The 22,442-nt window shown below is 60.4% G+C and overlaps 2 protein-coding genes across 2 annotated transcripts in view; one reads left to right on the forward strand and one right to left on the reverse strand.

Moving 5' to 3' along the window:
- Positions 1 to 22,442, reverse strand: part of GAA (alpha glucosidase) — a 306,535-nt gene that overhangs the window by 131,801 nt on the left and 152,292 nt on the right. The gene's annotated exons all lie outside the window — the stretch shown is intronic.
- Positions 1,315 to 6,348, forward strand: CBX4 (chromobox 4). Its single transcript, XM_075014606.1, has 5 exons — positions 1,315 to 1,468; positions 1,553 to 1,596; positions 2,311 to 2,376; positions 3,312 to 3,378; positions 4,081 to 6,348. The coding sequence occupies exons 1-5, from the start codon at positions 1,400 to 1,402 to the stop codon at positions 5,410 to 5,412; spliced, it is 1,578 nt and encodes a 525-aa protein (XP_074870707.1). The 5' UTR covers positions 1,315 to 1,399; the 3' UTR covers positions 5,413 to 6,348.

Below are 22,442 nucleotides of genomic sequence, written 5' to 3' on the forward strand. Positions count from 1 at the left end.
TCCTCCTTGGCTCGGGAGATGCACCTGCCCGGCCCTGCAAGCAGCTCCTCCGCGGGGCGGGCGGAGCAGGGCGCAGCCCTGGGGGGAGCAGGGGGCTGCAGAGCCCTCCCCGGGCTCCGCCTCCGCCGCCGCTTCCAACCCTTCCCCGAGATCCCCCAGTTCCGCCGCACCCAGCTGCTCCGGGCCGCGCTGGAGAGGGGCCCGGGCACGCGGGCTTCCCCTGGAGCAGCTCCGGCTGCGGCTTAGCTCGGCCTTGAGCCTCAGGGCTGCCCCCGCGGGGGCCCCGGCCCCAGCCCCGGCCACTGCGCATTGCTCCTTTTACTGCCGAACGGCGGCCCCGGAGCGCTTCCCGGGCCCGGGACACGCGGGCGGCCTGTGCTGCGCGCAGCTGGGTGCGCCCCGTCCCAGCCTGGGTCCCAAGGACTCCCTCGCCCCCCGCCCGAGGGAGCCGCACGCCGGGCGGGCGTGACCCAGGGGCCCGCGGCGACCCCTGCACCTGCCAGCGGCTTGGCGGGCTGCTCGGTGTGCGGAGAGCGGCTGCGCCAGCCCGGGGAGGGCGCTTGCCCCACAGCTGCTTGGAGAGCCGTGCGGCGGGTGGGGACGGCCAAGGGGCACCGCGGCCATCGCTTCCCTTCCCGGAGCCCCGGGGGCGGGGGCAGGCAGACAGCCGGGCTCCGGGACCTGGCATCCGCCGCTCGCTCTCCTCGGCCTCCAGTCCCGGCCTCGCTCGCTTGGCGCCCCTCCGCCCTGCCCCCGTTCTGGGGGCCACGTGGGGCTCCCCCACCCGCATCCCCCCCAGCACTTCTGCGTCCCGCTGCGCCGCTCGCTCCCCGTTATACCGCTCCCTGCCCCGCACCCCTCAGCCCGGCCCCACGCCGCCCGCCCCCTGGTGCCCCCGCGCCGCGCTCCGGCCCGTGCTGGGGGCTGGGGAGGTGCGGTGCGGTGCGGGACCGGGCGGGCTCCTGCGTTCTGCGGGTCACCGACCCCCCCCCACAGCGCCCCCGGCGCGGGGAGACACCTGCCCCGGGGAGGCTGCGGGGAGGGGAGCAGGCGGCGGGAGCTGCGGGGCCCGGCCGCGCGCAGCCCCGCGTTCCCGGGGGGGGAGGGGGGAGGCTCTGCAGCCGTGGCTGCCCCCCACCCCCCCGCCTCGCCCCGTCCCGCCCCGCCCCTTTCCCGGTCCCCTCCCCCCGCTCGTGCGGCCCGGCCGCTGTGCGCCAATCGCGGGCCGCCTCCCGCCTTGACGGACAGCGGGGGCCGCGGAGGCCCCGCCTGCCTGACGTCTCCGGCCGGGATTTGCATGAGTTGCGGTGCAGCGGCGGCGGCGGGCGCGCAGTGTCTGCGGGAGCCGGAGGGCGGCGGGCGGGCGCGGGGCCGGCCCAGGCCCAGGCCCGGGCCCAGCATGGAGCTGCCCGCCGTGGGCGAGCACGTCTTCGCCGTGGAGAGCATCGAGAAGAAGCGGGTCCGGAAGGTGAGGCGGGCGGGCTGCGGGGCGCTGCGGGGGGGGCGCGGGGCGGCGGGGCCGCAGCTGACGCCTGCTCCTTTCCCCCCGCAGGGCAGAGTCGAGTACCTGGTGAAATGGAGAGGCTGGTCCCCCAAGTGAGTACCGCGCGCTGCGGCTGCGGCTGCGCCACGGACGGGGGCTGCAGCTGCGGGCGCCCCGGCCCAGCCCGAGCCGCGGGATCTCCCCCCCAGGCCTCGGCCCCGGCCCCAGGCAGTGCCCCCGCTAGCGCAGGGTGCAGAGGGGCCGGCGGGAGGCCCGAGGGCCCCGGGAGCAGCGGGGGGAGGGAGCGGGAGGCAGGCGGTGACTGATGTGCAGCAGAAAATGGCTCCTTCCCCCTTTCCCTCCTCGGGAGCCAGGCTCCATATTGCAGACCCGAGCCGGGCGAAGAGCCTGGAAAACGCCACTAAAGCGCCCCGCCGGGCCCGGGCCGCCGCTGCGGGGCCGGGGGGAGGCGCGGGGCCGCCCCCCGGGCGCTGCCATGGGGCGCAGGGGAGCCGAAGGCCGCCTGCGAGCGCCGAGCCGCGGGAGGTGCGGGTGGGTGGCGGAGTGTGCGGGGCTGCATGACAGCGCTGGCGGGGAGGGGCGGCTGCAGGCGCCGGTCGCCGGCCCGGGGCGGGGGGCGGGCCCGGAGGTCCCGGGGAATAGTACCTGCTCACCCCCCGCGCAGCACGCTTGGCAGCGCGCCCGCAGCCTGGCCAGGTGTGCGTGGCGCCCGGGGGCCTGCCCTGGGAGGGGGCCGCGGCTGCTCGGGCGAGGGGGGAGCCCAGCCTGGGGCTCAGTGCGGCTCTTCTTCCCCCCCCCCCCGCAAGGTACAACACGTGGGAACCCGAGGAAAACATCCTGGACCCCAGGCTGCTGATCGCCTTCCAGAACAGGTGAGCGCGGCGCGGCCTGGCGGGGGCAGCCCCGGGCGGCGCCGCCGGGGCGGGTGGCTCGGGGGGAGGAGGAGGAGGAAGGGGCTGGCGGCTGGCAGTGGGGCGGCTTTCCTGCGGGGCCGGGCCTTGCAGTCGGGGCGCCCTGCGCCGCGCTCGGCTCGGCTCGGCTCGGCTGCGCTGCGGGGACTGGCGTGTCGGGAGCCGCGCCGAGCCGAGCCGAGCCGAGCCGGAGCGAGCTGGCATTGTGCAATTGTGAATGCGTCACGGAACTTCGCTTAACCCCTTCGGGGCCGGGGCGGGCGGCGGGCGTGAGCCGCGGGGCCGGGAGCGTCGCCCCTCCGCCGGGGAGCTCGCCCTTCGCGGGGGGAGCGGCCCGGCGGCGGGGTCCCGCCCGCTCGCTCGCGGGGCGCTCTGTCCCGGGGCCAGCGCCGGGGGAGCTGCGTCCTGCCCGCCCCGGCCGGGCGCTGCCGAAGGAGCGGCCCGCCCTGCGGCCCGGGTGGAACGGAGGGGCTGGTCCCCCGGCCCGGCCCTTCGCAGCTCCTGCCCGGGGGCTGCAGCGCTTGTCCCGCCCCTCCCCCACCGCGCCGCATGCGGGGGGCGGGGTGGGGGGTCGAGGCCCCGGGGCGCCCGGCGGCAGCGATGCGTCTGGGGCGCTCTGGGGGCCCGTCCCTCCCCTCCCCCCGGGCCCCGGGCCGCTCGTTCCGCGCCGGCGCCCCTCCCCCCGCCCAGGCGGCGGCGGTGGTTCTGAGTGGCGGCTGCGGGGCTCGTCCTGTGAATCCTAATGAGCTCATTAGCCTTGGCGCTGATTGCGGGCGGCCCAAGCCGCTGCCGCGCCCGGGGCCTGGCGCCCGGCGAGTGGCCTGAGCCCCTGCGGCGGAGCGCGGGGTGCGCGGCCCGGGGAGGTGACCGCCTGGCTATCGATTTCTGCCCCGCAGGGAGCGGCAGGAGCAGCTGATGGGGTACCGCAAGCGAGGGCCCAAGCCGAAGCCGCTGGTGGTTCAGGTGAATTCAGCCCCCCGGGGAAGCCACTGCTGGGGGAGGCGGGGGGGGCTTTTCTCCCAGGCCATTAGAGCCGCTTCCTTTTGTTTTTAATAACGACTCCCTGGTTTCCTCCTTTCCCTGGGGCCCAGATTTCATCTGGTTTCGTCATGCTGGGGGGGCCGCCGCACCCGGGGGGGTTTGGAAGTGCCCCCTGAGGCCCCTCTCTGCAGCCAGCTGCCCCAGCCCGAGCTCTGCCTTGCTCCTGCAGGCGGAGGTGCAGGGTCTCAGTGTCACACTGAGCATGCCTGGGGACAGAGCCTGGCGAAGGAAGGAGCCCCTTGCTGCGGGGAGGCTGTCCTGGTGGCTGCCTGGCTGGGGGGTTTCTGTTTGCTCCTCTGCTCAGGGACCTGCGCTCTCTCCTTGGGCTCAGGTCCAGGCAGCCGCCATCCATCCTTGGGCATCCTTCACTGTGATGTGCCCTGCCTAGTGGGGAGCATTGATGGTGGGATGCTTTTTGTTCTCTCTCATTGGTCTCCACCACCATGGAGCCTGTAGGTACGGAAGGAACAGGCCTGGGTTGATTGTACTGCCAGTTCCTGGGCCCGCTCCGTTTTGATTTTCTGGGCGCCAGTGAGTTGAGTGGCTTGCAGCGGAAGAGCTGATCTCTTGTCTGAAGTGGTCCCTTGATGGGCTCTCGCTAACCTCGCTGACTTTGTGTTGCAGCTCCCTTCCTTCGCGCGGCGCTCCAACATCCTCACGGGGCTGCAGGACCCTGCTGTGGACAACAGGCCAAAGCTGGAGCTGAGCTCCTCTGGCAAAAGCCAGCAGCATCAGTATGAACTCAACAGCAAGAAGCACCACCAGTACCAGCCCAACGGCAAGGAGGGCAGCATGAAGCCCCAGCCACACAGCAAGGGGAAGTATTACTACCAGCTGAACAGCAAGAAGCACCATCACTATCAGCCCGACCCCAAGATGTATGAGCCGCACTACCAGCCCAGCAGCAAGGAGCTGCAGAGTCAGGCCTGCTTGGACCACAGCAAAAGCCCCTTGGTTGCCCACCCAGACAAGTGGGCTCACAGCCCAGCCAAGAGCCTGCTGAGCCCAGTAAAGAACCTGGCCCCGGAGGGAAAGACTGGAGCAGAGAAGAACCTGTCGAGCGGCACAGGGCCGCCTTCCCGGGACGGCGTGGCCAGCAACGGCATTGGGGGCAAGATGAAGATTGTCAAGAATAAGAACAAGAACGGGCGCATTGTGATCGTCATGAGCAAGTACATGGAGAACGGCATGCAGGCCGTGAAGATCAAGTCCGGGGAAGCCCCTCGGAAGCGGGCCCCTGAGGAGAGGGCACCCAGGAAGGGCGGGGAGGAGAAGGAGGAGGCCTGGAGAAAGCATGGGGAGGAGAGAGCCGCAGGCAGTGACCCCAAGAGCAAAGCTGGACCCGAGGGGGGCCAACCCATTGCAGAGCTCAGGGGGAGCCCAAGAAAATCTCCCCCTGCCAAGGAGGCACCTCTTCCCCCCGAGCAGCCCCTGCAGCTCACCACCAAGCCCAACCTTGCGCCCTGGTCTCTGGACCCCAACCGGGAGCACAGCCCTGCCCCCCTGGGACTGAACCTCTCCACCCCGGGCTCAAGGAAGCGCTGCCTCTCTGAGCCACATGAGGAGAGGGAGCCAGGCAAGAAGCGCCTCACCTCCCGGAGCATCAGTGCCCCCACCTGCCTGAGCCCCCCAGCACCAGAGAGACCCGAGCGCTCTCCCCCAGCCGCCCCCCAGCCAGAAGTCATCCTGCTGGATTCGGACCTGGACGAGCCCATAGACTTGCGCTGCATCAAGCCCCGGGCGGAGGGGGAGCTGGCCATGGCGCAGGTGAAGCCGGAGGCACCACTGGCACTGACAGAGAAGCCGGCGGCTGAGCCTCCGCAGCGGCAGGAGGCAGACGGGGAGGGCGAGGCAGAGCCCCTGCAGGAGTTCAAGCCCTTCTTTGGGAATATAATTATCACAGATGTGACTGCGAACTGCCTGACCGTGACCTTCAAGGAGTATGTGACAGTGTGAAGGAGCAGAGGCTGCTCCCCCTGGGGAGGAGGGACCCTGACGGTACCCTGGAGCTGCCTGCTCCTCGGTCCCCTCTACGGTATTGTTGGCACTGTCCTGACACTCCCCTCCCCTCCCCACCATGGCACTCCCGTGGGGAGAATCCCACCAGATGCCTCCCTGCCCAAGAGGAGGAGGCGAGAGTGGAACAGTGACTCTGCCCCTGCTATGCTGGGGGTATCTTCTACTGCTGGTCCATCCCTGCAGTCCCAGGACACAGCCAGGTCTTGCAGGTAACAGGACACGTGAGGATGGGGCCGGCCAGTTACTCACAGAGTTACATAGTATTATATTTTAACAGTGCTAACTTGTCAAGTGATTCTTGCTCCCGTTTGTACGTGGTGTTATTGAAATGTATTGTTTGAGCTGAAAGCTGGTCCCTCTCTGGCCATGCTAATATATTTATTTGTAGGTATTTATATAATGAAATATAAATCCTAGATTTATGGAGTCCCTAGATCCCCTTATAAACTATATCAAACGAATATTTTCTGTTCTTATTAACCAGTCAGCATTTGTTAGTCTCCTTCCTTTGCCCTGTCTTCATGAGCTGCAGGACCATTCCCTGGTATATATTTTTTGATACTGTACACATGTGTTGTTTCTATGTGGAAAAATAAGTTCATTATCTAAAGCTAAACAAGCTATTATAGAAACTGCTGCTACTAGAAATGTCTAAACTATAAGCTTCCTATTATTAATTGCTTGAATGTAAATATTAAATGGAGATGTTGAAAGTGCATTTGATGTTCTGCAGCTAGCATAGATCTGATTGCAAAGACCAGCTGTTAGAAGGTGGGGCCTAAGCTGCCAGTGGCATTTCCTGGTTTAAGGGCTGTCTGCTGGAGGAAGAAAATGTATCATGCAATCATTGCAAAGGACTATAAACCTTTACAAAAACTACTGGGAGTTGGAGTGCATTTGTTACTGCTTATCCCTAGCGTACGGAAAAACCTCCCTGTGTGTGAAGTAACGTGACTGGCCTCCCGCTCCCACCCCTCCCAAAATTGGGTATTGTCGTGTCGTCTTAAAGCACTTCTGGTGCTGAGAGGCAGAGCTGGGAGCGTTTGTTGCCGAAGACGTACGATAAGCTCGTGCTTGTGGGAGGCGTTGGGAGAGGGGTTTCTTCTGGGAAAACAAAACAACACTCTTAGACAGCAGCGGGAACTAGCGTCCCTCCCTGCCAACCTGCTGCCTGTGGTTAACGGAACCTCTGTGCATTCCAAAGGCCACCTTGGCTTTCCCGGCTGTTTATAACGAAGGGCCTCCAGTTTTATAAGCAGCTGGTGGTGATGGATGCCCAAATCAAGGCACCAGGCCCAGCCCAGATTTTTCCAGACCCGGGCACGTTCTCTGCAGCTTCTGAAAATGAGTCCTGTACATTGGCTCGGATTGGCTCATGGTTTTTGGTTATTCGTGCAGATCTGAAGCCAGCTTTTTCTAGTGACTGTCAAATGATGCCATAAAGGCAGGTTGGATTCTGTTACCTAGGTTCTGTTGCCGCCTTATGCAGGATTGCCCAAATATTTATCACATCGTGTGGATCTAAAAGGATGAAACTAAGTTTGCAGAGGTTTTGAACTCTCTTTACAATTCCACTGAGACTGGCGAAGCGGCTGCTCTTTAGAACAACTTACAGCATGAGGACTTAGAGACTTGATATAAGTACTTTTTGGTTTGCATTCTGGACATAGCATCTTACCAGTCCCTGGAGCAGGTAAAGCTCCCATTCCTAGAAATAATTTAACAATGTTTCCTTTGAATTTTATGCTCATAAAAGCTACCCTGTTGATAGCCTCTGTCCACTTAGGCTTTCATTGCTTCAGCTGTTTTGAAGATGGTTTATAGTTGGAATTATTTGAGTTTAATGTCCATGTAAGCTGTGCCTAGAGCCTGAGACTAGCAGGCTTTTAAATTGCTTAAAATTCACCTAACAGTTAGATGCAGCCTAACTTGACACTTAAAGTATGCTGTCATGCTCTTTAACTTTTACCTGGAGGGACAGAGAGTGACTAATCAGCTTGGTGACTTGGCTGCTGAGATTAGCAGGAAGGGAACTAAATTGAAACACTTTTTTTTTTTTTGTTTTGTTTTGTTTTTGTATCAAGACTGCTAACCAGGTGTTGGAGTGTAACTGCTTCTCGCCACTACTGATTTGGACTGACTTGGAATTGTCATGCCAGAGGAAAAATGTCCTTAATTTTTAGTTACCTGCCCTCTGAGCCATCCAATCTCCCTACAGCTTATAGACACTGTCCAAAAAAAAAAAAAAAAAAAAAAAAAAATTTTATGTAGTCCTCTGAATGATGCTGGCGTTTCCCTCTGAGATGCTCATTAACTGGACATTCATAATACAGCCATTCTAGAGTAGTTACAGCAGAATGGCTACATAAGTATAATGACTGGATTTTCCTCTGGGAGGGAGAACGTCTTTCAGATTTCAGCTTAACCCACTTTGAATGCAACTCTTATTCTGCAATCAAAGTATCCAACTGGGGTTCTGCACTGAAGTAACCGTTCCAGAATGGCTGTTTCTGTAAGTTTCCAAGTGTAACTAGGACCCTACTGTTGAGTGGGAGCGAGGCAGGCACAGGGTCTTATCCTGTTGTTTCGCTAGACATTTAAAATTCCCATTGACTTTGTGGCAGTTAACACGCATGGTGTGATGGTCTTTACTCCTCTTAGGTCTGAGGAGTCAGCACAGCTCTCAAGGGTTCTAGCCAATCCAAGGCAACAGCCTTGTTTAAATTGCGACTGGTTGCAGCTGTTTACCCATGAAAGGCAGTGGGGGTGCACAGGTGTCAGAGGGTAGCCTCTGAAGCCACTGGGGTTGCACACATGTAATTTGGGAATCATTGTGGTCTGTAAAACATTCATTAGGGGTGGTTTGGTATGAGGTCTGGCTGTCAGAGCCCCCAGGCTGCTGGCAGTTAAAAAAATAACCTGTTTGGTTTGTCAAGTGAGGTAATGCTTGTCTGCAAAAATAACTTTTATAAAAATCGGTATGCACGTAGCAGCGTCCCTCAAGGGGGGGCTGCATGTGAGTTGGGCAAGAGGAAGTGCTGCTTAGCATGACTGGGGCTGGAGGCAGGCTGCTTTCTGCTGGCAGAGCTTGTGCTGCAAATACAAGCACTCTGTTCATTTACCTTTTGGTTTAATGCAAACAACCAGATTCCTAACAACTAGGATGTGCCTTTTCAAATTAAGGCGGTAGCTTCTTGTTCAAACTGTCACCTAAACCTGTGGTACACAGATGTCATCTTGGGTATAGCTACTCATCTCAGTAATTTGCCTCGTTTTACAACAGGCTACATTTAGAAAGGCAGTGGCAGGGGGAAAGCACTAGAGAAATCAGTACAAACTAATGTCAAACAACTGTTACTTTATCCTGCTCTGTGTATTAGACACTGCAATGTAAGTGCAATATTCATATTCCAATTGATTTACTTTATAATTGGCAAAAATGAGCAAGTCAGCAATCTTTCCATCCTCGTGTGCTGTCACACAGTTGTGTATGTTTGTGGCTGATTATGTATGCAAGTAAAACTTGGGATACACAGGTCAAATTAGACACACCTGAGAGGGGGACAGTTGCCTGGAAAGGTTAGGAGCTGATGTTATGTGACTTAGGACAGTGGCTGAGAGCTTCCTGCTTCTATAGGAATCTTTAGATATCTTGTTTACATTTTAGAATTATTTGTGGTTCAGTTATTCAACCAGCTGATGCAATTATTAAATTAAAAAAAAAACCAAACAAACCGCATCTTGTTTAAGGCTCTACCAGAGTCTTGAGTACTCCTGGCTCTTATGTAGTGCCCATCACTCCATTGGAGGGAAGAGACAGAAGAACCAAAGATGTTGTTGTCTTTTAGACAGAGTAGCTGTGGTTGTTTGAGGCACCATTTCCCGGAAACCACATAGTCAGATACTTCTTACATAAAACACAGGCAAACTATTAAAGTAACTCCTGCAGCTTCCTGTGTAGTGAAAGGTGTGATGCGCGGTGACTAGTTTGGAAGATATGCCCTCTATGTACTTCAGGCCATGTGACTAGGAAAGAGCTGACTTGCTTAGTGTGTCAATCACTTATTGATCGCCAGGTCTTGCTGTATAAAGTACTCCAGACCTCAGCACCTATTAGAGGTGTGTGACTGAGTCCCAGACTCCTCACCCTGAACCTCAAAAGGGACATTAGGCAGGAAGTATTGTTACTGCTCTATTTTCCTTCAGTAAAACGGGCTTATGTTAGATCCACAGTAGAAAGGGGGATGTTACTCTTGCTTTGTTTAGTAGGTTTTCTTTTGGCAGACAGTGTTACCTATTTATTTCAAAGGACAATTTGTCTTAACATGTTGGGCCTTTTTAAAGGCTCTATTGTTCTCTCTGCAATGTGCATCACCAGTGGCTTGTGCAGCTGAATGAGTTTTCGCTGTCTGGAGAATGGAGGAGTTGTAAATCCAATTCCTGGCCCTGGCTTTCAGTTCTTCCCCCACCCCTCCACCTCCTTCATGGCATGTATGGCTGTCTTGAGAACATATTGGTCTAAGGTGCCTGAAGCACTTATCTTGCTCCCAGGGCCAAATTCTCTGGTACTTATTTTCTCCCTGGCTAAATCAATCCTCTGTAGTTTTAAGAGGATTTGGCACACTGCCTGTGTTAAACTGTGGTGCGGTATTGTTGTTCCTGTTGAAAATTGGTTGTGTGCCTTTCCAGAAGTGGCTGCCTTTGAGCCGTGGATGAACTGACCCCAGTGCAAAATGTATATCTTAGTGTAAGTATGCAGAGTGCGTTTGAGCTATTAGTGCCCTATATTCAGAGTAAGAGGTAAAGAAAAGTTTTTTTGGGGGGAGGCTTCAAAGCATGAAAATAGCAGGGCAGAGAGAGAGATCTAGTGTGTGTGTGTGTGTGTGTGTGTGTGTGTGTGAGTGAGAGTCAATAATGCTTTGACATAGCAGGGTAGTGGCGGAGGTCCCAAGGGGGCAGGACATCATCCTTTTTTTGTCCAGTGCTGCCACTTCCAAGGTGGGCCAGGGGATTGGCAACTGGAACTTCCCTCATTTCACAGGCATGCGGAAGGTTCACTCCAGCTGTCCCCTTCCTGCGCAGAGAAGCGGCTGAGGCAGTGACCTGTCTCTAGGTGCTGCTCGGGGGAAGGAGTGGATATTTTCAGGACCTGCAGTTTGTAATGTGGGTCAGGGACTCCTGGGTTCCTCCAGAAGTGAATGTGGCCCTGTGTGCTGCTGTTGTACCATGAACTGAATTCCACAGGAGAATATAAACATTGTGCACCTCAGGGGAAATGCTGCCAGGAGATGTGTTCTGTGTGCTGCAGGAATAACGCACCTTCTCAACCCTTCAGGAGTACATGGTCCCGGGCAGAGCCGACTTCATGCCAAGAACAATGGGGATGCAATTGTGGTATCCTCGCCACTGGTCGGCCACCCTAAGCCACGTAACATTGCTGGAGGCCTGGAGACCTTGTGTGTGTAACTTGTTGCCTTCTTACCGAGTTCCTTGCCCTTTGAATGAGCTTCAGCCTGTGAATCAGGGAGGGGCCAGAGGGCCAGGGCTGAAATCAAGCTCCCTGCTTGGATTTGCTGCCCAGGGTAAGGGAGGCAAAGGAGTGTTCCTTCTCCTGCCCCCCTACCCCACCCCATCCTCACACTCTCCCTTTGCCTCCCTATTCCATGTGGCAGAGTGAGAGGCTTTCTGGCTGATTCACAGATCAGATCATTTGGCTTCGGACCAGCCTCTCTCAGGGCCCACCTGTCAGGAAGGCACAATGTGAGGGCAGCACTGTGCTTCATGTTTGGCCAGAGGAGGGTAGAGGTCCCTACTGAAAGTCGCACCCTAAACTGTCTCTGGACACACTGGCCACAGCAAAAGCTGTATCCAGGGACTTTGCCTGCTTCAGCGGGGTGAAGGGTTTCACCAGTTCTCTTCAGGCATAACCCTTCTCCCTGGGGCAGGTTTGGGCAAATTGCTGAATGCATTTTCTTCACGTTTGGATTGTTCAGGGTTGGCTTCAGCACCACTTCAAGCCCAGATTCTGCAACTGGAATAGCTGAGAACCTCATTGCAGGGGTAAGGTTGAGGCTTGCCTCTTCTAGCTTCAGCTATTTGGGGGTTCTGCCTTGGCAACCCTTCCACCTGCAGCACAGGGATAGGAAAGCTGTGGTTCCTCCTTTATCAAGCTCAAATAAAAGGACCACTGTGACTCCATTTAAAAAATAAAAGCTCGCATCTCAACGGAGCCTAAACATAGTAGGATTCAGCTTTAAGAAAGTTCTGAGCAACAGCGAAAGAGGGGCCTAAAATGGAAAGTGGAACTCAGCATTTCCTTCATGTTCAGCTGCTGCCAGTGACCGATGATGAGTATTATGCAGACCTGCTGCATGGTGAGAAAAGCGATGGCAGGAGGATATGCTGTGGTACAATTGTTGCATTCATTCCTAAGTGAGGAAATCCCCTGAAGAGCCCTACAACTCATCCCAAACAATATACTCTGCCCATCTCTCTTATGGGTTATGCCGCCTATTTTAAAGAGAATAGAGTCTGTGTATGGTTAAGGAGGCTTGTGAGAACACGCCATCTTCTACGGAAACAAGAGAAGGCAAAGCCCAGCCGTAAGGGTGGGTACGTACTGACTAGAGGAGTGGACGTATAGTAACCAGCTATAAAGGGGCCAGTTTACAGCTACAGTTGCTTGGCTCTGCCATATTTAAAGGGCCACCCCCCCCCCCCAAATACGTACTGGGAAATAAGCTAAGAAGGTAAGGCTGCAGCATTGAGGGATGGTATCTCACTTGCTGTTTCTGGGTAGTCTGTTACCATTTTATTGCAAGGTTATTTTTTATATTCCTTGCCTGCAAAGTCAGGTTACTATAGGCTTGTGAGAGTACTGTTAGGAAAAGGAAAAACAAGGTTGCATCAAGTTTAAAAAAAAAAAACCAAGATAGTCTTTTCTGCATACCAAGATCTCATGAGCTTAGGGCCTAATATTTCATGACCTCCTGGGGCTGGCAACAAAGTTAGTCTTGTTTTGATGTCTGCATTTTCAACTTTCCAAGTGTGGGGAGCATGTTTTCTATCTCTGATGGGTTACAAGATAATACACCTTAAATTTCACTGGCTCAGGACAGAAGGTTGCCTGTCCTGTATTTACAGGCAAAGTAATTTGAGAGAAAAACATTTACATGGGAGGTGGAAAGAATGAGGTGGCCTGTTGTTTTAATTTAATAAAGCAATGCTGAGCCCTTAGAAAGCTGCTCCAAAGTTGGGATGTTGAAGGTAATCCTGTCAGAGATAGATTAGGGAGCATGGGGCCAGTGAAGCAGTGAAAAGTGCAAAATAAATGCAATTTATCACATGGGTCAGCAGTTTCCCATTGCATTAGAAATAAAGGACCAAATTGTGCCCTTGAATGCACCCACCCTCTCTGAGTGCAGCAAGGTCTGTGCATGCAAATGCAAGGGAATAATTCTGGCAGCAGAAATGAAATGTATTCCGTTATTACCCTTCCTATACATGGACTAGAGCTGCAACCCTGAGGGTGCTCCTTCTCTTATCGGATTCTATTCATGCATCCCAAGCTGCAGGCTGTGGCTCAAATAATTACTTTGGTTGATGCAAAAAGACCTGTCAGTTAAACCTATAGATGCCATAATCTCCCCACCCCCCACCAATATTTGCTGGAAAGCTATCTTGTCATCAGGGGTGTAATGGCTCAGAGTGACCCTGAACCATCTGAACCTCAGCCAGGTGGGAAGAAGCCTCCCCCTAGGTTTCCTCTTCCATTTACTTTAAAAAATTCTTCATTCACTCCATGGTGTCTGATTTCCTATTGCGGTTCATTTAACGGCCCTGAAACCTGAAACAGACCTCTTCCTATAGTGTTTGATTCTGTCTCTCTGAACTTTGTGACACTTTTAACTCTCAGGACGTGAAAATAACACTTAGCCAGATGCAGCCTAGAGAAAAGTAACTAGAAGACACCTAACATACTGCCTACATCTATTTATTGTTTAGCAATAGAGGCTCAGAAGGGACTAGGATTGGAACAGACTTGTGCATTGTTTCTCATCTTTTGGCCTATTCCAGCAAATGAATCTAAAGCACAACATGTCTTTTTCTGGTTTCTGACAAGTATTTTAAGTTTTTTTTTCTCATGACATACTGCCTTAATTGCTCCCTTGTGCATATATATTCCCATATTGTTTTTAAGTACATGACCATATCTGATTTGAGAAGTAGTGCAACATAGCACACATATGGCCTAGCATAAAGTTGTTTCTGATAGAGTTTGCGGGTGCCTTTAAGATATGGTAGCATGGGATATAAAGAGGAGGTGAGACTATAAACTGTTGAGAGTGTATTTGAAAAATGAGAGAATTCAGGGAAGAGCTACAAGAATGATTTTGAGGTCTGGAAAACCTGCCTTGTAATGAAAAATTAAATATCAACTTCACACAGAGAAGGTTCAGAGATTGGATTGGTCAGTCCATGACCATTTACACCCAAAGAAGATATCGGGTGTTTTAGCTTAGCAGCCCAAGGCATGTCAACTCTCTGGGTCCGTGGGCCTTGCAAGTGGGCTTGCAGCCCAATCAGCATGCAGCTGAAGCTCATGTGACTTCCTCAAGGCCAAGTACTATATATATTGTATACATGCAGCCTATATAACACAGAGAGCTGCAGGTGATAAATAGGTGATAGATGGTAAATAGGCTGAGAAGCAGTGGTCTAGCTGCTGAAATGTGCAAAATTTGCACTGGAAATAAGGTGTCATTTTTAACAATGAGGGAAATCACCAAATCTCCAAGGGGTGCAGTAATGACTCCATGGTTTGGCGTCTTTAAAGCAAGGATGGATGCTTTGATAAAAGGTCTGCTATAATGCAAGTTGGTGGTTACAGATGAAAAACTTCACTGGGTGAATGGCTTGGGTCACGCAGGGGGTCAGACTACATGATGGTAATGATCCCTTCTGGGCTTGAAAGCCATGAGTCTTCCAATAGTTTATCCATTCTGTTAGGTGCTTATACTATTTGCCTTGTCAGTCTGGCTCACGGCCTCTTGACTGATTCAGAAGCCTTTTAGGATAAATTATTTTCTCTTCTAATAGTTTCAATGGCAGCCCTGTAGTATATATTTGAGTGGAAGCAGAGCTTTCTCTAGCTGCCCTTCAGTGACTAAGGCTGGGTGGAATAGAATTCAGCTGCACATTTCCAGTGGGTGTACGTCTTTAGGGCCAGTTCAGGGAGCAAGGCAGTCAACTACATAACTAACATAGCTGTGAAGCTGGGGCCCAAGATGTACAGGTAGATTTCCACTCATATTCTATGTATTAGCTTGTATAAAAACTGTACTCTGTACTTTTTCTGTTCATTCCGTTTGTCCGGCACATGCACTCAGTATCACTTCAGGCAGGGTACCTGCATCTTTGGGAAGGTTCAACCCACCAAGTGAAAATACTAGAAACTTACGAGCACAGAAAAGCAGGAGATGCGAATGAAAACCATGAGGCAGCCTTAACCCAGCAGCAGCAGCAGCAGCAGCAGCAGCAGCTGGCACTGTAATGTCTATATGGGTCCTACCCGCAAGGATATCACGGAATAACATGTCTAGGGCCAGTCACCTCACAACACCGCGGAGCACTTCGAACGCCACTGGCTTCCAAGCCCCGCGCTACCTGAAGCTGAAACGGCGGAACTGGAGCTTCCCCTGTGCATCCGGCTCACTCCACAGAGCAGGTGTGATGGGGTTCAGGGGTCCCCCTGCACTGCACCCTGTCCGCTGGCAGGGGTGACTCTCACTCAGCAGGTACAACAGAAGGTTTATTAGGCAACAGATGCCCAGTTTCTCACAGAAGCGACAGCACAGCAGCCAGAGACAGTCCTTCCAACCTGTCCTGGGGAGAAGACCCCTAGGGGTGCCCCTCTGGGGTGTAGCTTTCCCCCTCCTCCGGCTGGCTGCCTTCCAGCTTTCCCTTTTCCTAGCCTCTAACTGACACCCCCGATTCAAAACCCAGCTCAGCTCCTCCCTGCTCTTTGTTCAGGCAGAGGTGTTACCTGCCAGTTGTAGCCCCAGGGTCATCCTTAGCCACTGGGAGCTGCTGCTTGCCTCAGACATCCAGCCTGACTCACACATGCACTCCCCCCCACTCCATCACAGCAGGGGCGGGTGGTGCCAGGCAGGGAGGGGGTGGGCAGGGTTAGGCTGCTCGGTGGAGGGATTAGCTTCATTGGGAGGTGCCCGCTCTTGGCCCAGTTCGCAAGGGGAAGCAGAGCGACGCGTGTCCCGCCAGAAGCGGCTCGCCCTGGTGCTGTGGCCCTAAAACCCGCTCTCCTTCCCAGGCGTGCCTGGCAGCCGCTGCAGGGGTGCGGGGAGGAAGAGGAGCGCACAGCGCTCAGCCCCAGCGAGCCCGCGCTCTACGAGGCCAGCGGGAAGGTGCCCTCAGAGCCCGAGCCGGAGCTGCTCTCGCTCGGTGCCGGTCGCCGTAGGCTGCAGTAGCTGGGCTGGAGACCGGGCGGGCGGCGCCAGGCAGGGCCCTTACGCGTGCGAAGGGGAATGGGAGCAGGGGACCGCAGAGGGCCGGGGTGGCGAGATCCAGGCGGCAGCGGGGGCCCTGGGGACGCCCCGGGGAGGAGGGGACGGTGCTTTTCGGGCGGCCCGCAGCTGGCGGGCAGGAGGGACCCAGGCCAGGGCCACCGGCCGCGGAAGCTGCACGAGTGACCCGCGCTGGGTGCCAGCGCTTGGGCGGGGCGGGGCGGGACTGGGCTGGGCCGTGGGCCTCCCCGCCTGGCGCGCGCGGTGAGGCGGCCCCCGCCGCGGGGCGTGCACCGCACCCCAGGGGGCCCGGCCGAGCGCGGCGCTGGCTGCACTCTGCGCCCCCGCCCCCAGCTCAGGCTGCAGCCGCCTGCCTCCCACGTGCTGCGCTGCGCTGCGCTCCGCTCCGAGGCAGCCCCGCATTGCAGCAGCCGCCCGGCCCCGCTCCCGCTCCCGCTCCCGCTCCCGCGCCCGCATTGCAGCAGGGCGGGCTCCCTGTCTGCCCAGCTCAGTGCAACGGCGGAGAAAGCTGCGCCGCGGCCAGTGCTCCCGGCGCCGGGCCTGGCGGGCTGACTCGGGCCGGGGCCGGGGCCGCGCCGGGAGCTGGTTTCTACCGGAGATCCGAGCCCCGCCCCCCCATTGGCAATTGCATCTTCCCATCCCCTCGGGGCAGAGACCGCCGAGCCCTGCGGGCCGCCGGCTCCCGCGCCCGGCTCTGTCCCGCCCCGCCCCGCCCCGCCCCGCGGCGCTCGGGTGCCCGGGGCCGGCGGAAGGGTCGCTGGGCAGCACGGAGCGGGTTGTTTCCGGGGGCGGGGGGCTGCTCCGGCCACGCGCTTGCGGCCTTCGGAGACCCCGCCGGCGCCTCCCCTGCCCGTGCCCGGGGCTCGGGGGCGCTCGGCGGGTGGGCGCGAAGGGGGCAGCCCAGCGTGCCCCGTGCCAGGGATGCGGGGGGTGAAGGGAAGGGAGAGGAGCCCCCGCCCAGCGGCTCGGGACGGTGGTCAGGGCTCCTCCGGGCAGAAGGCAAGTGCAGGTTGGGGGCCCAAGCGCCCGGCGCCCGCCGGGGCAGCGCGGGAGCCCTTGGGGCACAGGCCCGGCGGGGGCTGGCGTTCGGGGTCTGCGCCCCAAGGCACCTGCCACCCAGCGCCGGGCGGGCGCTCGAGGGCGGCGGGTTCGGTGGACCGGCCCCGCGTCCCGAGCGGCGGGGGCGCCTCGGAATGCGCCCGGCGCTGCAGGTCAGCCCGGGCCCGAGGGAGCCCCCCAGGCCGGGGCCCGCCCGCCTGGGGCTCGCTGCAGCAGCAGCAGGCGGGAAGGGCGGCGGGGACTCCAGCGTCGCTGGGGGGCTCGGCGGGCACCTCCCCGCGGAAGCGGGGCCCAGTTCTCCGGGCGCCGCTTCGTCCGCGCTGGGGGGGCCACCCGTGCGGCACAAAATGGCGGGGGCAGGGCGGGATCGCCCCGGCACGCAGCGCGGAGCCGCCCCCTGCCTCTGCCCGGCGGGGAGCGGCTGCCCCGGGCGAGCGGCCGGCCCCCCAGGCAGCAGCCCCTGGCGGGGGCCGCCGCCGCGCCTGTGCCCGGGCTGCTCGGCGGGGCTCGGTTCTCCAGGCAGCTGCAGAAAATGGCTGCCTGGCTGAGCCGGCTGAATTCCGCCACGTGCGATCCGCGGGCACCGCACGGCCCCCGGCCCCGGGCCCGCCCCAGCCCGGCAGCCAGAGTGGCGCAGCGGGGCGGCCGGAGGGCCCGGGCGTGGCCAGCGCAGCAGCCTCCACCGGGAGAGCCCGCCCCGGGGGCGAGTCTCTCCGGCAGCTTTACCTGTCTCACGCCCCGCGCCCCGCCCCGCTCCCCGGCCCGGCCCGGCTTCGCCCTCCGCGCCCGGCGGCTGGAGGGGGACCCGCGCCCCGGGAGAAGGTGCGCTCAAGCCCGCGTGCCCGGAGCGGCTCTCCCCCAGTCAGAGCCGTGCCCGGAGCCTGTCCCCGCGGGGCGCGGGTGGAGGTGAGGGGCAGGTGCCGCTGGGTGGCCCCAGCCCACATCTCCCCCGAGGTGGGGACCCGGAGCGCCTGTGTGCCGGGCGCTGCCTGGCTCGGGCCCCCCGCCAGGGCCAGGGTTGACCCCCCAAGAGCTGGCTGGGTCGGGACGGAGCCGGTCGCCGCCGCGTCCAGCTCGGGCCAGGGCTGGGCAACAGCCGCAGCTGCCTGTGGCTAGTCGCTGCAGCACAGCGGCGACCCGCGATCGCCCGATTTCGAAGTCGAGTGCACAAGAAGGAGGGACCCCCGCGGGCGCCGGAGCGGGCAGGGGGACCGCAGGGCCCTGCACCGGGCGGTGATCGGGCTCTGCGGACCGGGGCGGCGCCCCCAGGAGCTCGCCGGGGACGACAACGAAAACTCGGCTCCGCACCCGCCCGCGGGGTCCCGGGCACGCCCCCAGCCCCGCCGGGTGGGAGCCCGAGCCACGCTGACCGGCGCCACGGGACGCCGGGGCCCTCCGCCTGCGCCCAGGCACCCCGCAGGCGAAGGCTCTGTGCTGGGGCTCTCCACTGCCTGAGCCGAGCCGCAAAGAACGCGCCTCTCCGGGGAGCCTCTCAGGGGCCGGGGTTCGCCCGGGGCCAGGGCGGCCGGAGAAGCGGGGGGCGGGGGGACGCGCTGACCCGACCCGTAACCCCTTGGGTGGAAACCAGCCGCCAGGTGCTGCGGCAGGGACACCCCCCCCCAGCCTCGCACCTATTGCCCTGAGCAGGGCAGGAGCGGCGGTTTCGGAGCCGCGCCAAGCCCCTGCCGGTGGCGGGAGCGCAAGGGGGGGCCGGCAGGTAATTGCTGCCCGTATATGGCAGCGCAGCAAAGGGCTGGAAGGAAGCGGAGCGCGCGCGTTGGGCGAGGCTGGGGGGGTACCAGGTGCCTGCAGCGCAGCACAAGCGGGATTCTCCGCACGGCGCGTCTGTCGGGCAACGTGGGGGCTGGGGGGGAGGTGAGCCCGTGTCCCCCCCCGCGGGCGGGTCTGCATCTCTGGCGCGTTTACCACGTTCCCTAGCAGGGGCCGAGCGCCCCTGGCCGATGCCGAAGGGAGCTCAGGGCTCTCCCTGTTGTGCAACCTCCTTTCCTCAAGCAAACAAAGCAAAGCCACGCGCGGGGCTCGGCCGGCTGCGCGGGCCGAGGGGCCGAGCCCCGCATTCTGGGGCCGGGTCCCCGGTCTCGCTGCGCGCCGGGCAGGCGAGGGGCTGTGCGCCGCGGGGAGACTTGCAGAGGCTCGCCTGGTGCAATGGCCGCGCAGGCTCCTTCCTCCGGAGGTCACCGGCCCCCCCCCCAGTCCCACGCGCGAAGGGGTGGCCCCCGCACCCCGCTGCGCCTGGCATAGAGCTGCGCCGCCAGCCGGGTCCCGGCGCAGACCCCCGAGGGGAGCGAAGGGGCCTCAGCTTCCCGCCTATCCCTTTGCACCTGGCGCCCCCCGACCCACGCGGGACAGAAACCTGCACAGCGGGGCCTCGGGAGCGGCGTGATTCTCGAGGAGACACTGTACCCCAGTGACCTACATGGGGGACGCTGGGGGGCTCGACCGCGCCACGCTCCCTCCAACTGCCCCAACTTCCAGCGGGGGCGCATGCACTCAGCCCCCCGGGCGGGGCAACGGGCCGCGGGGCTGCACCTCCCCCCGCCCCAGGCAGGCTGCATCGAGGGGGGGTGCACGGGGGGGGGCACTGCCCCTTGCCAAGCCAGCCGCTCCTTGGCACCATCAGGCCCTGCTAGGCCGGGGCGGGGGGGGGAGCGAGGCCAGGGGCGCTGGGCAAGCTCAGGCCGCGCCCCCCTCCCCCCCATGGGCCCCCCCCCCGCCTCCATTGTGGCGGCTGCAGAATTTGGGGCGCGGGCGCGAGCGAGGGATGAAATAGGAGCGCGCGCGCGGGCGGGCGGGCGGCGGCGGGGGGGGGGGGGGATCGCTGGCGCTCTTCCACTCGTGAGAGCTGGTTGCTGAGATACCAGCGGACCAATCATCTCGCAACAGCTCACCCGGCGCTCGGCCGCTGCTTCCTTATATGGTGCTGCTGAGCTGCGGGGCGCCGCGCGCCTCACCATATAAGGGCATGAACCTAAATACAGTATCTACCTTGTTCTCCTCGTGCCCCCCGCGCGCCCCGCAGCAGCCCGGGGCCTGGGGGGGGGGGGGGGCGGAGCTGCTGCGGGCCGAGCCGCTGGGCTGCCGGCCACAGCTGTTGCAAATCCCCCCTCCGCAGCCCGGGTGCGTGCGCGGCTGCTGAGGAGGTGAAATGCAAATGCACCGTGATTCGCATCTAATTGCTTTTGTTAAAAGGGAAGTCGCGGGCCTTGGGGCTCCGCCGCAGGCCGAGGCGGGGGGGCGGGAAATGGGGGTGCAGAGAGCGGCCCCTGCGCGGGGCTGCGCGGGCGGCTTTGCAAAGGGGGGGGGCGTGTCCCCGATCCCCGGGGCGCCACGCGGAGGGCAGTACGGGCGGGGGGCGGAGGAAGGGGTGGTCTTTGGCCGGGCGCCCGCTGCTGGGGCGGGCCCGTCACCCCTCATTACAGCTGTCAGATTCCCCGTTACACCTCCCCGGCCGTGACGTCAGCCGGAGCCGCAGCTGCCCCGGGGTTTGCCGGGCGCGGGTCCCCCTCCCCTCCAGCCCCGGGAGGCGGGTTTGACGCGTGCCCCCCCCCCCCGTCCCGCGGAGCCACAGCCGCTCCCCCGGGAGAATCCATCACCCTGGGGCGAGGCGGACCCGGGATGCGGCCGCCCATGGCGAGGTGGCCGGGGCCGCAGCAGGCCGGGCCGGTGCCCCTCCCGGGCTGTGCAAAGGCGGCGCCGGACGCTGCAGCGGGACACCCCGCGCGGTGCCCCGGGCCGGGACCAAACGGGCTTTGTGCGAGGCCCCCCCCCCGGCGGCAGTTGTGTCTCACGCGCGCTTCCGTGCGAGCTCGGCGGCCTCTCCCGTGCGGAGCGTCGCTGCCTGGCTGCGGAGCCCGGCCCGGGGGGCCCCGAGCGCCGAGTCAGCTCGTCCGCAGAGGCGGGCGGGGCGGCCAGGTGAGCGCTGGGGCTGCGCCCGGGTCCTGGCTGCGCCCTTGGCGCCCGCCCCTCAGCAGGGCATTGCTGCTCCCTCGGGTGTGCGCGCGGGGAACCCAGATCCCCTCGCCCTGAGTGTGTGTGTGTGTGTGTGTGTGTGTGTGTGTGTGTAAGAGCATGGAACCCAGATCCCCTCGCCCTGTGTGTGTGTGTGTGTGTGTGTGTGTGTGTGTGTGTGTAAGAGCATGGAACCCAGATCCCCTCGCCCTGTGTGTGTGTGTGTGTGTGTGTGTGTAAGAGCATGGAACCCAGATCCCCTCGCCCTGTGTGTGTGTGTGTGTGTGTGTGTGTGTGTGTGTGTAAGAGCATGGAACCCAGATCCCCTCGCCCTGAGTGTGTGTGTGTGTGTGTGTGTAAGAGCATGGAACCCAGATCCCCTCGCCCTGAGTGTGTGTGTGTGTGTGTGTGTGTGTGTGTGTAAGAGCGGGGAACCCACGTCCCCTCGCCCTGACTGTGTGTCTGCGTGTGCGTGCGTGTGTGTAAGAGCAGGGAACCCAGATCCCCTCGCCCTGAGTGTGTGCGTGTGTGTGTGTGTGTAAGAGCGGGGAACCCACGTCCCCTCACCCTGTGTGTGTGTGTGTGTGTGTGTGTGTGTGTGTAAGAGCAGGGAACCCACGTCCCCTCGCCCTGTGTGTGTGTGTGTAATAGTGAGGAACCCCGGGTCCCCTCGCCCTGAGTGTGTGTGTGTGTGTGTGTGTGTGTGTGTGTGTGTGTGTGTGTGTGTGTGTGTAAGAGCAGGGAACCCAGATCCCCTCGCCCTGAGTGTGTGTGTCTGTGTGTGTGTAAGAGCAGAGAACCCACGTCCCCTCGCCCTGACTGTGTGTGTGTGTGTGTGTGTGTGTGTGCGTGCGTGTGTGTAAGAGCAGGGAACCCAGATCCCCTCGCCCTGAGTGTGTGCGTGTGTGTGTGTGTAAGAGCGGGAAACCCACGTCCCCTCACCCTGTGTGTGTGTGTGTAATAGTGAGGAACCCCGTGTCCCCTCGCCCTGAGTGTGTGTGTGTGTAAGAGCGGGGAACCCAGGTCCCCTCGCCCTGAGTGTGTGTGTAAGAGTGAGGGGGCCCCTGGTTCCCTCCCACTTAGTGTGTAAGAGTGAGGAACCCCGGGTCCCCTCGCCCTGTGTGTGTAAGAATGAGGGACCTCAAGTCCCCTCCCCATGCATGTGTAAGAACGAGGGAGCCGAGGTCCCTTTGCCCTGTGTGTGTAAGAGCGAGGGAGGGACCCACCTCCTCGCGCTGTGGGTGTGTAACAGCGAGGGCGTCCCTGTGCTGCACGTGTCCCAGAAGCACGGCCCGCGTGGAGCCCTCCCCCGAGGTGTTGTTCGGGAGGTGGCTGATGAAGAAACGCGCGTGGAATCTGGCGCAAACGCCCCCCTCGCTGAACTGAGTCCCGCTC

This window comes from Carettochelys insculpta, chromosome 20 (genome assembly GCF_033958435.1).
Source record: "Carettochelys insculpta isolate YL-2023 chromosome 20, ASM3395843v1, whole genome shotgun sequence".
In the NCBI taxonomy this organism is placed as follows: Eukaryota; Metazoa; Chordata; order Testudines; family Carettochelyidae; genus Carettochelys; species Carettochelys insculpta.